The sequence below is a fragment of the Ammospiza caudacuta genome, chromosome 2, assembly GCF_027887145.1.
Source record: "Ammospiza caudacuta isolate bAmmCau1 chromosome 2, bAmmCau1.pri, whole genome shotgun sequence".
In the NCBI taxonomy this organism is placed as follows: Eukaryota; Metazoa; Chordata; class Aves; order Passeriformes; family Passerellidae; genus Ammospiza; species Ammospiza caudacuta.
In genome coordinates, this window is record NC_080594.1 from 107262923 (window position 1) to 107280848 (window position 17926).

At 48.1% G+C, this 17926-nt stretch overlaps 1 protein-coding gene across 2 annotated transcripts in view; it reads left to right on the plus strand.

Moving 5' to 3' along the window:
- Window positions 1-13258: 13258 nt before the first annotated feature.
- Window positions 13259-17926, plus strand: part of PTCHD1 (patched domain containing 1) — a 38674-nt gene continuing 34006 nt past the window's right edge. The window contains exon 1 of one of the 2 annotated variants that reach the window (XM_058825293.1): window positions 13259-13624. In XM_058825293.1, coding sequence (XP_058681276.1) covers window positions 13274-13624 — 351 coding nt within the window. In that variant the 5' untranslated portion in view covers window positions 13259-13273. The remainder of the gene's footprint in view (window positions 13625-17926) is intronic. The other variant, XM_058825294.1, reaches the window with a different exon arrangement.

Sequence of the window (17926 nt, forward strand, 5' to 3'; positions counted from 1 at the left end):
AGAGGACAGATTAAGAAATTGGGCAAATTTTTACTTGCACCAAGTAAATGAAGAAAAAATGCAGCATGTATTTGCAGGCTTATTCACCCGTGCTGTACCCCTACTGCATGCTCTTTCACAGCCACCTATTCTCTGCAAGTGGGTAGGAGTGAGGGAGAAAGTGGGAAGAATGAAATATTGGGACAAGTATGTAATCCTGAAGTCACTGGAGAAATCAATACATTGGTAGTATATTCAAGTTCCATATGTGTGTGCAAACAAAAGACCAGGACGTATATATAAATCTGCATATGGTATATGGGACTTCTGAAACAACTCCCTGAGACATATATTGCTGCCCTACTGCTGTGCTTTTCAAAACCCACATCTTTTCTGAGAGAGAAAATGTCTGCACCTAGCAGATTCTAACTTTGTGTGGGTGTGTAACTTACTTGGTTACCAAAGAAACTAGTTCATGTTCTACACCACTGAAAACTAATATTACTATCAGAATAAATAATTGGAAGGAGAGGAAAGGAGAGGGAAAGGGGGGAAAAAAGAGAGAGAGAGAGAGAATTACTGCACTGCAGATTTGTAACAACCAATTAATGGCCAGGGAGAGAAATGCCATAGCCTCTGTCACAAAATTTTCAGTCTCCCTACACCAACCAAACAAGCCTTTGCTTTCAACGCAAATATTTCAAACCCAAGCCTACACTGCTGTGTTCACGCACCACTGCACTGCCTACACGACGTGTTTTCTGCATAAGTGAAGGAAAGTTGCAGACATCTTGTACTGTTGCCAAGACACTCTGACACTTGCTCAGAGACTCTGCTGCTGCCGCTGCTGCTCAGGAATCCTCTGACTCCCTGCACTCCAGTGCCGCACCTGGGCACTCCCCGGCTGCCTGCACCTCCTGCCTTGCTCTTCCATCTGTGGAAGGTGAACAAAACCCCAAAGAGCAGAACCGGACCTTTTCTTTGGGGCAGAAATACTGTATTAGTTCATGCTCGCTATGCTGGCAGGGTAACACCCATATGCTTCACGCAGCCCCGCGCCAGCCCCACCAGCGGCTGTTTCAGGGGGTTTTGGCCGGTTTTCCCAAAGGGCCACACCAGTGCTGTGCCCGTGTCCGGCGGCAGCTCCTGCGCGGTGCCGGTCCCGGCGGGGCGAGGCGGGAGCGCCCGGCAGCGCTGCCCGACACCGCCGCCCCGCGGCCCCGCCGCCTCCGGTGTGCCCGGAGCGCCCGGGGTGCTCGGTGTGCCCGGAGCTGCTCGGTGTGCCCGGAGCGCCGGGAGCTGCCCGGTGTGCCCGGAGTGCGCGGAGTGCCCGGAGTGCCGGAGCTGCCCGGAGCTGCCCGGAGTGCCCGGAGCTCCCCGGTGTGCCCGGAGTGCGCGGAGTGCCCGGTGTACCCGGAGTGCCCGGAGTGCCCGGAGTGCCCGGATCTCCCCGGTGTGCCCGGAGTGCCCGGAGTGCCCGGAGTGCCCGGAGCTGCCCGGTGTACCCGGAGTGCCCGGAGTGCCCGGAGTGCCCGGAGTGCCCGGAGCTCCCCGGTGTGCCCGGAGTGCCCGGAGTGCCCGGTGTACCCGGAGTGCCCAGAGCTGCCCGGTGTACCCGGAGTGCCCGGAGTGCCCGGCGCACCGGGAGCTGCCCGCTCCTCCCTCCCCGCGCTCCCCTCTCGTCCCGCGGGGAAGGCGGCGGAGGAGCGCTGGGAGCCTACAGCGGATCTGGGGCGAGGGGAAAAGGGAAACAGGGCGGAGGAAAGGAGAGCAAGGAAGAGCGGAATGTTCGGGATCTGATACGAGCGTAGGACACAAGTGCACCTTGTGCCCGGCAGAGGCGGGGACGTGTCCCCGTCCCACGGCCAGCTTTGGCCGAGCGCTCCCCAGAGCCAGCGAGCCCCTTGTAGGCTCCTTCCAAGAGCTGGAGGCAAGGGGACCCCCACAACATCGCAGTCAGTGTAAATGGAAGGCGCTGTTTTCCTTACAAGAATTAATCGACTCCTTTCCTTCCCAGGTAATCCCCTGTTTACAGTCTGTGGCTGATGCATCAGCGGGCTGGTGGCATCCCCCAAGAACGCTGAAAGCAGCAGACACTCGGCAAATGGAAGAAATTACAAAGCTTTACCAGGAGACGCTGGAGCTTAGCAGCCACTCTCGACCCTCAACAACACCTTACTGAAGGTTTCCCTTTTTCATTACCTTTTTTCTCACATCTGTGAGTTTGATTGTGCTAAAGCCTGGCCACTCTTCATATCCTATTCCCTTTTCTCTATCAAGCTGCAGCTGGTTTCACCTTTGTCCAGGTCATTCCATGCCACCTGGACCTCTGGCTACAGATTAGTGACCCAGGCATTAGTGTCACTTATCTTGATTTTCTCTTTCACTCAGAGTATCTCCCAGCCCTGACAAGAAAATAGATAACAAATTTCAGAAGCCAAAGCTGAGTTCACCCACCTTACTGCAGCTGTTCTCCACTCAAGCCCTTTCCTCCCATACTTTTACCCAGACAAAACTCTGCTTCCTTGCTCTCAAATATGAGTCTTCAGGCAGCCAGACATAGCAGTGAGAGGCAAGGACAAAGTCTGATGTGCAAGAGGCTGTACAGCTATGTGACTCCTGAGTCTTTTCTTTAAATCTTCTTTCCTCTCGTTCCAGTCACAGCAAGATTCCAGCACCTACAGCAAAAGACACAGGGCCTGGCCTCCAGGGAACAGACTCATTCCATATGCAGCTCTGATTCCTTCCTTAATTGACCCTGGACACCGAAAATGAATGGCTTAATCCTAAAAAAAGCTAGTGTGTCAGCACGCAAGTAAAATGTATATTTACACTAAGGCCAAATTAATGTAATTTTGGGACCTGAATTTAGGTCCCAAATGGAACATTTCAGTGCCTGACTCTGCAGCATGAATGCTCCTTAATACATATCTGCATATAAATTCTGGAATGGGGCTGGGGATGGGGACAGATGTCTCTATAGCAAATGGTTTCCCACCCCCTACATGAGTCCCTGAATGCATTATTGCCAGAGGACCCACTGAGAGATCTGAGACTTAATATACAGGCTTTGACCTCACAAGCTGAGAAGGAAACTTTTCAAGGGAGAATAAAACTCTCCCTTTACTGTGATTGTCACCAGTCTTCTCTGGCAACAGAAGAGACACAGGAGCACAAAGAGGTGTGATGTATGGTGATGGGGAAAGACACTTCTCCCTGTTCATTTTCCACTCCTGTAAGTAATGTGTTCCTCAAGACCAGGATTCATCCTCTCACTGTTTTATCCCATCTGCTGGTCCCAGATCCCCTCTGCACCATTATTCTCCATCAACTGCCTAAGATTTCTGTATCTTCATGCACCTCTCTTCCTCTCCATTTCAGTCAGGCTAATTCACCTTCCATCATATCAGAGAAGGATGCATTAAAAGAAAAAGAAACCCAGGAAAACAATCTCCCTGAACCTCTCAGAATTGCCAGGGACCAGAGCAGCCCCTGGCTTCCAAAAAAAGCAATTGCAAAGCCCCAAACTGAGCATGCTAAATACAGTGCGGTTTAAGCAGCCATCTCTTAGGAACCATCTGCTTAGCATGTGCAAATAGTGACTTTGGAGATTATTATGATTTACTGAATTTTGGAAGGATTTTACAGGAACAGCAAGAGAAGGCTCTAAGTACTACTGTGACATAAGTATTACAGAATAATGAAACACTGATTTTAGTTTTAGAAATAGAATTCATCTGCCATGAACCAAAATGTAAGCTTGCAGCAGCCTTGAGGGAAAAAAAAATACTCTTAATGATTTCCTCAAATGTACAGTAAATTTCATTGAAATATAGAACAGTCTTTCCTTGTATGATATTCCCATGCAGTCAAAATAAAGTGTGTGCTCTCAGGTGCAAAGCCAAACTCAATTAGTATTATACACAAACCAGAATATACCCTGAATGCTGATCAGAGGCAGGCTGATGATTCATACTGCCATGGTCTGCACATTCGGATTTGCAAGGAAAGCCAGTGTACAGCTTGATAAGGGGTTTTGATCCAAAAATAGGCACAGATGTGATTTTAAACATTTGCCTTAGAAAATTAGGTTTAGACACTCTGCTTTAATTGTGTGTCATCTAATGCTGATGGGCACTTACCCAGGTAGAACACCAGCTCCTCAATTAAAATGTAAAGCAACATGTAACATTTACAGTAATGTAATTCTATATTCATGAGCAGAAAGAGCTGCTTGGAATGCAGCTTTCATAGAAAGCAAGCCCAAAAACCCTATGAAGATGAAATATGCATCATACAGTAGGATAATTCCCTGCTTCTCTTTTTATCCCAGAAACATCAGGAACAATTGGAAAATCAAGCCAGACCCATGAAAAGCATGTAAGACACAAAGGAATCCAATGCTTTCTTATTTTCAATACACATCTGCTTAATCATCTGATGGTTCTGAACTGAAAATATATGCCTTAAGAACAACTGATCTCTCTCAAAGATTGCATGCATTTCACCTGCTCATAAAAGGTACACCTGTGAATTACTAATGTGGGTTTCTTCCAGCACTGTACAATCATGCTTTGTCATGAGAGACTTTTAGTCCTAAAAAATAAAAACAGGCTTGTTTTTTTTGTTGTCTTACCCTAAAGGAGAAACCTTCTCCTACTGTCCTGCATATTCTTTACATGGCAGTGTGGGGTAAGCAAGTAATGGGATACTTTAGGAGCTATTTTAATATGGTTGTGGTAGGTTTTTAGTGAACATGTGTTAATATAAGGGGTGTAAGAATGGCAAATCCCTTGCATTATGATAATGCGGCTGTTTTGTTTTGTCTTTTGTTTTGCCTCCTGAAGGTCCTAAGAAGCTCCTCTTCTATTTTTCTCCTGATGATAGCCAGTTCCTGTCTTCATCCATGGGTACTTACAGCAATGCAGGGGAAAGATGAGTTTGTGACAGGCAGAAAGGACAGCAGCACAGAGGTACAGCAGCACAGAGGTACATCCAAACTGCTGACAAACTCATCCCTGGTGCATTTTTCTGGTGTTTGTTGAGAGAGCACTGGTGCAGGGCTGTAACAATGGCCATCTGGGATCCATGTTTGTGGGAAGTCGAAAATGGGCTGGCTAAAGAGTAGGCAAAATTCACTTCCCCTTTACAATTCATTCTATTTCTTGGCTCATGACAACATAAAAAAAAACCAGCGATAAAACATAACAAAGTGTAATGTTAAGGATGATCTTACAGTAAGGGTTCTGAATAAAACTCTGCACTGGTTTATCATACTGTGTTTCCTAAATGCTGTTAAACTGCAGATTATGGTCATTCCACTCTCTGTAAGAGGCACACAACCTTTATCATCCCAGTGTTAAAACCAGGGAAACTGAGGCAAGGAGAGAATAAAAGTGAATTTCCTACAGCAACACAGCACTTGTAGAACCTGATTCCAGCAGCTTTCAGTCCTTGGTCTGTCATCTCTGCTGCATCCTATAAATGATGCAAAACCCCTGTGATATTGTCTAAAATCTACTCAATCTGATACCAGTCCATAAAGATATTCTGAAAGACTGGAGAAAAATTACAGGGTTTTTTAAAATGTCCTTTACCAAAGGTCTCTTACTTTATAGCCAACAACACTGTCAATATGACTCAATATGCAATCTAGATGCAGGTGGAATAGTGTGACAGAGCAGTATGAAGACAATTCTGAGTCAGTGTGCTGTCCCAAAGCTGTACATCTGTAATATGTATTTAGATAATTGTTTTTACTAACAGCTTTAGAGACACAAAGCCTAGCCAAAGGCTGTAAAGGGGATGTAAGTCAGAATATAAAGAAGTAAAGCAGGGGAGAAATGGGTTGATCAGGCCTGTCTACACAACTTGGCTGCTCTGCCAGGGACTTCCATCAAACCCACATTTTCTCTTCAAATACAGAGTAGATGAGCTAAGAGGGAGCTGTTCACTGGGCTCAGTAATGAGTCTCTCTGCATCCACAAATCACAGGCTATTTTTCTTATGCTTCATCAGATGTGGAAGTGTGACATCTAACCTATTCTTTGCTCATATCTTGGAGTCACAGAAAATAATGCTGTCTGACAGAGTCCTCCAAGATTCCTAGTCCATTCTTCTGCACCAAAGTGGAATTTGCAATACTTATGTCAAACCTTTTACATTTATCCAGCTTGCTCTTAAAACCCACTAGTACTGGAAAGGCTGCACCCTTCTCCACATTACTATTAGAAAAATGTCACCATCAAAAAGCATTTTTAATGTCCAACTCAAACATATCCTGCTTTTACTTAAGCCTCTGTAAATATATATAAAATATATATAAACAAGTATTTAATATGTTCCGTAAATACAGTGTGTGTATATATTCACATATACATGTGCATTTATGTGTGCATACGTATGTATTCATTCCTAAATCTGAAATCAGATGCTAACCTATTTTAATAGCTCCATGTGTTTTCTTCTGCTTTCACTTGCAACCTACTTCTTTTGCCCATTTTTGTATGAAAGCATATAAACAAAAAGAAGCATTCACACTATTCTAGGACTTGCACTCTGCCAAAAATCCCAGTATCTCCAGACATATTTACTAAACTCCCAGTTAATGTTTTGTTTTATACTAAAACTTGTCTCTAAAAGCAGTGCTTTACCTTTAAAGTAGAGATTTTATACACTTAACTGTGATAGTTAAATGAAAAATACCTATTTTCTTAAAATAATTTACCCTCAAATGAAACCTCTTTTCTATTTTGGTCCCTTGAACCCTGAATATTATAATTCCTTTTCTAGCAGTATTCCAATATCAGAATAATCAGGGCTATTCCAGTAAGAACTTTGAATTGTGCACCCAGGGTAACACATACATAGCAATGCTTCTTCATTGGCACACAGACATTTTTCCCAAAGGATACGTTGTTTAAGTCTGTCCTCTTATTTAGACAAATTCATGCTCTTGATAAAATTTGTGCATTTCCTATTCTTTTAGAAAGCTGCATCACCCAGTTATCTAATACAACTCCACTCAGTTAACATCAACCAGACCAAGACACCAAGCAGATTTATTGTGTTGTCATCTGTTTGTTTTGTTTCCTAAAATGTAATTTGAAAGCTGTAAATGGACTCGTCTGCTTATATTAGCTGTAACATTTCACTACACCAGGACCATTCAGACTGCAATTCAAAACAAGAACTTAATCCATCTTCCTGCAAGGAAGGACTCTTTTTTATCAGGCCATTATTATTTATGGTGAAGGAAGGACCTTTCCCTAGGTCTGGCAGAAGTGTCAGCAGACACTCTTTTAAAATGAACAGGGGAGAGGCCATGATAAATAGTCTGGTCAATCACAAATATCAGAGAGTGGAGTCAAAAACATAGCCAGAGAGAGACCCAAAGGTTTCAGCTTAAGAAACAAATCTGGATCTAACAAAATATGGGGGAGCTCAAATAAAAGCAGAGCTGTGGGTTTGTGCAGGCTATGCCAACATGCAAGGGAACAGATCCATCCTTCCCCTCTACTGATCTTTCATACAAGCAGAGGGAAAGAAAAAAGAAAAAAAAAAAAGCAATAAGAAAAGGAAAAAAGAACAGGCTCACTGGCTCCCTGTCACATTCCAGAGGTTTTTTTCAATCTATTCATATTAATGGCACAACTGGGGATTTCTAGTTTTTGTATCATCACTGCCGGGAGCAGGCTAATGGAGCATCTCAGAGACAGACCACAGCTCCAGCCACACAGGGCACTTTCCTCCTTTTATTACACTCTGTAGAAGATGTCACACATGCTTTCCTTTAGCAGCCCTCATGAATCAGCAAAGAGCTGCCAGAGAGTGACCACCAGGGCACTTGGGAAAGAATCAGGTGCCAGCTGTCATATTTCTTGGTGATTTACATCATTTTTGTATATCTCTCTCTCCACTTGGAGGAACAGGCCAGAGAGGAGCATTTACATATTTGCATTTTACAGGACAGACTGCAAAGAAGAGATGTTGTCATGCAGGAGCAGGAGGGAAGATTTCTTTCCTGTCAGCAGATGCAAAAAGATATTTCAGTTGCTGTGAATTCTCCCAAGATCTGCATTAGCAAGTGCAATGTGTGGAGGGTGTGTGTCCTGTCACGGGTGGCAACACGTCAGGGCGCCAGGGAGAGCAAAGGGCTCCTCCACAGCTCCTCCTCATCTTTGTCCCTCTCTTCCCTTCTGTTTGGTGAACATTAGGGGCTTGAACACACTGAAGAAAAGCTTCAACGTGACTGATTTTGTCAGCAGCCTGTTTGAGGGAGGTAAGAAATCAGCCATCTTGAACTCCAGCAATGAAATCTGTGGATGCAGACTGCAAAAAGTGTGGCCATCCCTCGCAGGGTATTGTTCTGGTTTGTACACTGGGTTAAGAAAGCAGCTGTTCTTGAGACAGCCCCATCCTTTAGGACCCAAAGGACTGGTGTAGAGAGGGAATACACAGCCTGTGATGCTGCTTTGTTCTTCTACTTAATTTCTTCTTTCTCTGGTAGCACAGTTTAAAAAGTCACCTTAGTTTTGGGGTTTTTAAGCTCTGAGTATGCTGTTTGTGCCCATGATGCCCCATTCCTTGGTCCCAGCCAAAAGAAGGTGGGACTGAGGAGAGGAAAAGAGGCAAGTGAAGTTTCATTGATTAAATATAAACTACTAACTGCACTGAGACCAGCTTGCAATTTCCAAGGTTTCTTCTAGAAAGTCCTTTTTAGTAAAAGAAAATTGTCATCCTTCTGGGAGAAATGCAGCACATGAGAGCAAAAAGAGTGATACTTTTGTATAATATTCCTACTGTGATGGAACCCAGCTGGAAATAAGGAAGATGACTCCTTCTGCTTCATTCTTCTGCTAACTGCAAATGGACAAAAGTTGCAAGTTGAGAGGATCCCTCACCAATCAGCAATGGGAGATTAACTTTATCATTAACCTTGTCTGTGCCCTCACCAATTTAATTGGCATTGGCCCAGGTCCCAGACCTGAGGCCAAGAAATATAGAGCAGAGTTTGGTCGGGTGATGCAATGAGAGCCACTTCTCCTCTCCCCAGTCATCCTGGACTGGCTACATGTTTTCTTGATCCCTTGGCACAAAGCACAGGGTCTTTCCACGTCACCAGCAAGACTTTCAGCCAGTATAAATGAGCACGACATAACCAATGTCAATAAAAATAGTTTTGCAGCTCTTAAGAGTCTAACCATAATTATTAAACTCTCCTTGAAATTTTTCTTCTTAGTTCCCTTTAAAAAAAAAGCCTTTGTTACCCATCTCCTCACTGTGGTTAACCTCATTGTCTCCAAGCTCCAGCTGGAACCTGCATTACACTTTGCTCAGTGCCCTGTTGCAAAAAACATTCCCCACTGGCAGCACTAAATCCCCTGCACATGCTCCTAAAATATCTTCTGTGGTTCCTCATGCCTAACTAAACAATGCAAAACCCTGATTCTCTGCATACCTCCCACAGCCATCCCAACTGCTCCTGACACCTTTCCTTTCCCCTAGGCCCTCTTCACTCATCTGAAGTTACTCATCAGGAATGCCCTCCTCCATCACTTCTCTCAGTTTTTTCTTTCATTGGACCACTTTTGGGGAGTTAAGAGAAAGAAGTTATTTTAAATAAAACCTTGTCAACTTCTTCCTCTCTAAAACTTCCCATCATAACAAGATTTGAGCAGATGCATAAAGATATGCTCATTTCTGGATGTTTAAGTCATTCTCAAGCCCTCTGGCCTGGGCTGCTGTTGACCATGACACCATGGCCTCATGCTAATTTACATTACCTGTTTGTCCTTGAGAGCCTCTGAGCGTGCGTCAAGGCAGTCTTTTTGCAGGGATCTGAGAGTCAACAAATGCTCCCCAGCAGACAAATCTGCTCTTGAGAGCAGACTGGAACCCTGTGCAGATGCTGCCTTTGAGTCACATCTTCCCCATCTCCCTTTTATACTCTGTCCCCAAAAGTAGCTACCCTGAGGCGTTTGCTTTGAAAGGACATAATCATATTGTTCCCCCCTCATTATCCCTATTCCCAGCATCTGCACCTCATTGTATGGCCATCTCTTCCCATCATTCTCTCTTAATTTAGTTTGGGAACTCTCTGGAGCAATGAGACATCATTATCTATTTTGTAAAGCGCCATTCAGAGCCGTGGCAGAGTGGCACACATACGTGACAGAAATCCTACCTTTCCCTTTGCTCCAGAGGAGATGCAGAGCAGGGGAAGCTCAGTGCTCACTGTGCAGCATGTGCTGCCAGCTCTCCCCTACAACACAGGCAAGAGCTCACCGGGCTTTGGTCTCCACAGAGTGCTGTGGGAGGTGTCCAGCTGTTCCCCTCCTGACAACCACAATCCCACAGAACACATTTGGATGGCAATTTCTGGAGTGCCAGAGCAACGATGCTCAGTAGCAAGGTGATTTCACCACCTGCAAAGTCAGGAGTATGCAGGTTTCCCTGCTGGCTTGGGAACATGCACAGGGTGCCTGCAGCATTGTAATGTACTCAGTGCAGCTCCAGAACACAGCTGAGCTCCAGTAGCACATGTCAACATTCCCCTGTATGTTCCTCCCCACAGACAACCCCACAGCCAAAGGCAGGGCAATTCTTTGGGCCAAAGGGAGGAAGAATTTTGTGGAGTGAAATCCTGTGACTCTCTTTGGAAAGACATCATTTCCACTGTAGCTAACATTGCAGCCTGATGCTGGTTACAACAGGCAGTAAAACTGACACTGCTCTGGGAAGACAGGGGAACCTCCAGCAGAATTGCTGATGCATCAGTTTTTTCCTCTATGCCCCTGCAAAAATGCATATATATATATATATTGTTAATGGTTGGGTTCATGTGATTCTTTGAGTCTTCCTGGGGTCACCTATAGCTTACCCAAAGTTAATGTGCTGAGAACTGGGTTAGATGTCAGATCATCAAACTAGTTTTCCTGAGATACCCTGGAGAACTGTGCATTGGCCACTGAATGGTTACTGAAACAATTAATAATCTCCCTTCCTTTTTAATAATGATAAAATATCTTTAATGGAGACCCAAAAAAACCAGCACAGATGATACTGCCTGCAGCAATGACAAAAGTTCTTTACTTGTTGCTAATGATGTAGAGCACCAGGAACATCCTGACGCTCCCCTGACACACAGAGGTGAGTAAGCCTGTGTTCAGATCTGTGTGCAGTCATGGCAGCGACGGGAAAGTGCTGGACTGGGACACAAGAGACCGGGGCTCTGAGCCTGACCTAACAGTGAATGGTCACCTAAACTCGGGTCCAGTCCTCTCCCATGTCTGTGCTTCTACGTCCACCTTTGAAATATTCTTTAAAATATATTCAAATTAGATTTTCTTTCTTAAACTTACGTAGGACTGATACAAGCAGTGGGGACCCACCTCTGTGGGAGTGGAGCCAGCAGGGGCAGGATCGTGTTACAAACCCCAGCATCCCTGCACAGGGCACTGTGGGTGCAGCTGCACTGACCTCACAGGCAGATCACTCCTGGAGGGATTCCTGGCCTTGGGCATGAAACCCAGAAGAACCAGGAGATGTTGGTTCTGACCTTGGCCGTGCTCAATCAAGCCACTCGCTTGCTCGCCACATTACAAGTGAAACATGGAAAGAGTTTAGCATTCAAGCTGTGTGACCTAGCTGTGAGGAGACAGGAATGATGTCAAGGTTTTGTACATGAAGCGTACATGACAAAACATTAGCTTAGGTCAGACACTACTGAAATGTAAAAGGGAGGATGACCCTAGGTTGTCAGCCTATCAACAACCAAAACAGGGAGGCACTGCCGTTTTATGCAGCAATACATGTAACAGCTATCAAACAGAAACTTCCTTGCCTCAGATTTGTACAACCACCGGCCTGGGGAGTAACTGGACTCCCATTACCAACACCTTTGGATTGGGAAGCAGCAGCCTGGGCCAGATAACAGGAATCAGCTAGGAATCAGCGTGCCCAAATACGCCAACAGCTAGAGCATTTGTGCTCGTTTCTGTTATTTAGATACAATTTGTGTTTAAAATCGAGGCCGTGCCCCCGAATCGCATCCGGTCTGTCCCTACACACAGGTGGGCAGCGCGCTCACCCACCCGCCGCCGGGGTTGCGGTTCGCGCTGCGGGGAGCGGCAGGGGAGCGCTGCCCGGGCACGGCATGGAGCGGCAGGTGCGGGGCTCAGGTGCGGGGCTCCCGGCGCGGGGCACGGCCGGGGCAGCTCCGGAGACGATGCCGGGTGGCCGGGGACCGTGAGACGGGCAGGGACAGACCCGCCGCCGGCACCCGCTTTCCCTAATGGGCATGTGCGGCGCTCGCACATGCCCACTCGGGCGGCGCGGGGCCGGCGGGCTGTGCCGCGCTGCCGGCGCCGCCGCGGTGGCCGTGCGGCGGGACCAAACGGGGCGCGCCGTCGGGCACCCCGGGACGCGGCCGGCCCCCGTGGCCGGGGGAAGCGCCCGGGCGTTTCTGGCGGCGTGTCCCCGCAACAAAGCCCCCCACGAAACACACGCGACTCCCCCTCCACCGGGGGCGGCCGTTCCGCGGCCCGCCACCCACCCGCCCGTCGGGGCCGCGGGCAGCCCGCGCTGCTGCCCCGTCGTCCCGGGGGCGGCGGTGCCGGCGGCGGCGGGCGGGGCCGGGCGGGGCGGGGCGGGCCGCGGCGTCCCGAGCGCGGCCGGCGGGCGGGCGGGGGCCCCGGCGGGAGGCGCGGCGCTGCGCCCGCCGCCCCGAGCTCGGCGCCGCCCGGCGTGGCCCCGCGCCCCTGGGTGGAGGGCGGCGGCGGCGGGGGCGCCGCGGAGGGCTCAGCGCGCCCGCCCCGCCTCGCCTCGCCTGCCGCGGCCGGGGGATTAGTCAGCAGTCTGCGGGCAGCCCCGCTCCCGCGCAAACTCCGCGGCGGGGGCGGGGAGCGGCGCTTGCCCCTTCCCCTTCCCGCGGCGGGGCGGCGGCGGGGCTGCCCCCCCACACACACCCCCCGGCCGTCCGCGCCGCCGCTCCGCGGCGGGGGGCGGCGGGTTGGGAAGTCGGGCACCGAGGGGCTGGGAAACTCCTCTCGGGCACGGCGGCGTTGCGGGAGGACGAGCGCCCGAGGCGCCCCGCGCACGCACAGGGGCGGGCGGGCGCGCACACACACCGCACACACACGCACACGCGCGGCGGCCGCCCCCGGCCCCCCGCAGCCGCGGCCGGCGGGGAGGCGGCGCCCGGCGGGGCTGCCCCATGGTCTTGAGGGGGCCGTGGGGGAGCTGCGGGGGCCCCGGCGCGGCGCTCGCTCTCCTGCGCGCCCTCCGCACTAGGATGTTGCGGCAGGTCTTGCACAGGGGGCTGGGGACGTCCTTCTCCCGGCTCGGCCACTTCGTCGCCAGCCACCCGGTGTTCTTCGCCTCGGCACCCGTGCTCATCTCCATCCTGCTGGGCGCCAGCTTCAGCCGCTACCAGGTGGAGGAGAGTGTGGAGCACCTCCTGGCCCCCACGCACAGCCTGGCCAAGATCGAGAGGAACCTGGTGGACAGCCTCTTCCCGGTGAACCGCTCCAAGCACCGGCTCTACTCCGACCTGCAGACGCCTGGGAGGTACGGCCGGGTGATCATCACCTCCTTCCGCAAGGCCAACATGCTGGACCAGCACCACACCGATCTCATCCTCAAGGTAACCCCGGCGGGTCCCCCGGCCCCGAGCATCGCTCCCCGGCCCGGCCCGGCGCTCCGCATCCCGCCCCGCTCCCCGCACCTGCCGCCGGCACGGACCGAGCCGCGCATGCCGTGCTGTGCCCGCCCGGCTCGGGCGCTGCCACCGCAGCTCCCCGGTCACCTCCCTGCAACAGTTGGGACGCCAGCCCGCCGCGGGAGCCGGCACCGCGCTCCCCGCCCGCGCCGCGGGATCCGCGCTCTCCCTCCCTTTTTTTTTTGGTTTTTTTTTTTTTTTTCACCCCCACCCCCCATCTTTTTCTTTTTTCCCTGTTTTGCTTTTATTTGCTTTGGGTGAGCGAGAAGGGCAGTCTGGCTGGCTTAAATAATTTTTTGTTGTCTCTCCACTCGCATGGCAGTTGTGCTCCCGAGTTAGGGCATCTCGGGCTTTCATAAACTCAAACTTCAAAAACAGTTAGGTACCAGTCTATCAGGCTGCCGAGAATGGTTTAAGGGGCTGCTGCTGTGTCTGGACTGCACTTCTGCATGGAGAGGGGTACTACAAAACCTTCTTCTCTCTGCTCATCAAGGCAAATGACATAACTCAGCAGCTTATTTTTAGTGGGTAGTGTTTTTTTCCCCTCCACTCCCAGCCCACCAGCACCGGTTCCTTAGATGAAGAGAAAATCCAGCCCAGCTGTAGACTGCAGGCATGGTGCAGCCTGTGCTGCCGGTTCAAGTTAGAGCGGGCAGCATCCTCCCACTTGAGCAGCACGGAGTGTGCAAGTCACAGTCTGACAGGACATCTCACTGTGCTATAGATCATAACATGTCAGAAACCTGCCTTTCTTCAAGCTGGTGGCCTAGTTTATGCCCCAGTAGTTTTGAGCAATCCTGGAAAGAAAAACAGGGATGATAGATGCAAAAACTTGAGTGTTAAGAGGGTCAAGTTCACTCAAGAGAAAGGAAAGGAACATTTTAATATAAGCAGAGGTGTGGCTAGCTCAATCCTGCACATTTTTGCTGTTGCCTTGTGGAAGCCCAAAAGATTTCAGCATTGGTTTGGTTTTTTTTTCCCTGAATGTCAAACTGTCAGCCCATATAAAAGCCAATGTTAATTCTTCTTTATCGCTTCAAGGAGTGTCTCTTCTAAAATGAAAAAACAGATGCAAACACCTATTGTAAGAGATTTCAGGGAGACCTCTCTCTTTACTAAACAATGAAATAACTGTTACAGTGAATTTATTTATATTTAATTTCCACTGTAGGCACATACAGAACTGTGGTACAGAGCCACAGAGTATTTTCTGTTATCTTTTTGACATATTACCCAACAGTAATGAGCAAACATTTAATGAGTGTCAACTCACTAACTACAGTAACAGCAATGTTACTGGTGAATGAGAAAACTCCAGAGAAATTATTTTCATTCCTTCATTTTCTTGCACTGTGAATTGCATTTGCATCCAGTATATGCACATTTACTCAGTCATAGGACAATAATGATAATGGATTTTTTCTCTGTACTGCTTTCTGTGGAGATCTGTAGTTTTATCAATAGCAGAGTGACACACATAAATGGTACTCAGAATCTTTCTGCAGGCAAACTTCTGCATGAGATTTATCATGTCAGCAAGAGAGGTATAACTTAGAAAGTTCTGTCAGTATTTAACACAGCCCCATTTTTAATAGACAAAATTCACGAAAAATATTATTTTTCTTTTAGTGAGATAATGAACACCATTGCCGTTTGATTGTTTAGACATTGTCAGACATGTCTGATGCATTATTTCCAACTCTCTACTTATCTAGTTAATTCCAGTATGTTTTGTGTAGAATGGATTAAGTTCCTGATGATGCTTCTGTTTGTGGGCAGAGGCAGGCTCAGGCAGCTGCCTGTCCAGCCTTGGGGATGGCCCATCCCATGGGCTGCAGAACAGCAAACAGGAGGGAGGGCTCCTAGCTCCCAAAATTGTTCTGTCTGTGGTGATCCAGGCCTACATCATCTGGAGTTAACAGGGCCCACCAAGGGAAGGAGAAAGGAAAAGGTGGCCATCAAGGCTTTCCTATACACCTTTGGTTCTGTGAAAGGGAGAAGGGAGCAAAGGCAGGCCCAGCCGCAGTCCAGAGCCAACCAGCTCAGAGGACTGTGCTTGTAAATAAGTGTCCTGGGTGAAACCACAGAGTAAATCCCACTCACGTTTCTGAAGCTGCCATGGAAGCACAGGCAGGGCAGAGAACCAATACGGCAGCTTTTGCATATCTTTCCTTTTCTGGAGGATGACCTCCCCAAGGGAGAGGTTTTGCTTTGGGATAAATGTCAGGTTGGATGCTGGCTCCTCCCACATGGCTGTTGCTGCATCTCCACCCACAAGCAGGAGGATGGGAGACACAGGAGGATGGTTGCCCCAGGCAGATGCTGGATGCTCTTGCAGCACATCTTGTTGGTTTCCTTACCTGCCATATCCCACTTCATCTGCCAGAGAGGGAGAAGAATGAGCCTTGAGCAGCTACAGCTTCCCCAGTCATGTGCCAAGGAAAGGGGATTTTCCCTGATCTAGGCAGAGGAAGAAGTCATCTTCTGTTACTGTTCCTGAGTAAAGGGATACAAAATTTTGGGCTCTGAGCGGTGGAAACTGAAACGTAGATGGTCCTGTCAAAAGTTCATCAGTCTAACATCCAAGTCAGTTCATTATTAAATGAAATTACTGTTATGGTGACATCTCTAACACACTCTGGTTAGCTCAGTGCGGCTCCTGGTGGGCACATGACCAGGCTGACAAGTCACCATGGCCAGTGCTGCACGATCCCTTGCTGCTGGCTGGGAGGGGGTTCTGGGCAGGCTCAGCCCCAGGACTGTCTCAGCCCAGGTCTCAGGCAGAGCTCCCAGAGCAGGAGCTGCTGGAGGGCTCCCACTGTCAGTGCACATCTGCCAGCGCCACACTGGCTGCTCCCAGCACAGCCCCAGGTCCTGATGGACGCACAAGCTGCTCCACACAGGGGCTCTCCTCCTTAGCAGAGAGGTGTGTGGCTCCCTTACAGAATAGTTTTGCTTTTGACATGATGCCAAGTACTCTTTTATTTCTTATTTTTGTGTAAATCTCTATCCATCGTTCTCATAGCTCCCTGTAAGTGCTTACACCATTCTAGGCCTGCCATCCCAACATTGCATTTCCAGCTGCCATAGTCATTTGCAGAAGGGAGAAATCTAAACATATCCTGTCTCGGGTCTTGAATAGGTGTTCCAATAAAAAGCCTTGGTAGAATCTCAGATATGGAAGAGATGCATCCTGAGACTGAGATATTGTGGGAGGACAATAATGAAATTTTACTTGCTGCAGTACCTGCTCTATAGCTGAGCATAGGTAACTGGCATCCTGTGCTGTTGTTGTGCAGGACGTTTCTTCCTCAAGATTTGTCTTTTGAGAGAGAGAGGTAGGAGATAAAAACCCCTAACTGAAGAAAGTGTGCTTTTACCCCTGCATTTCCAATGAGCGCTTAGAAAAGCAAAAATAATTGGGATACTTGATGTGGACCATCATGCAGAGGTTCAGATGATTATATAAGGTCTGTAGAAATTCTCTAAAAAACCTAGAATCCCACCTAAAAATAGTGTTACAACAGCCCCCCTATCATTTCATGGTGATATTTTCACTTGCAGCGAGAGACTTGTTAGGTTAAAGTTATACAAACTCGTGGGAATACAGACCTTGACAGATTTTTGAACCTCAGAAAATACATTCAAACTTAGAATTTGACACACCGATCCTTCTGATTCTGTTTATTCCTGTATACTTACAGTGAGTTAACTGCACCGTACTAAAGACTTTTTTGAATTAAAGATTTACCCTTTTTTGCAGAAAAATATTCTCTTTCCATTTCCATTACTGTGTTTATAACAATAACACAGTACTAATATTTTTTTGGCAAAAACTCCGCTTAAGATATCAAGACATAAAGATGAAAAGGGATTGAAATGTAACACGCCTTACTGAAGGGGATTGTATTTGCAGTTTCCTTCTATAAAAATCTGTAGATGACAAGGGGTTTTTTTCTTAAAGAAACCTTTACTAACTACAGATTTGTAGTGCTTATAGATTGCTTCTCTCCTAAACCAGGCATTATTTGATCTAGGTAACTGACTAAATATGTATTTGTACACACAAATAAAGTAAACTCAGTTATTTCTGTTTAAGGACACATTTATTTAAGAACTTCAGAACTTCTGATTGCTGCAGAACAAAACAGTTTAGCTCCAAAATCTCGCAGACCTCATACTTGTTGGGGTTTTATTTCCTCTCTCTGCTCCCTAATTATTCTGTTC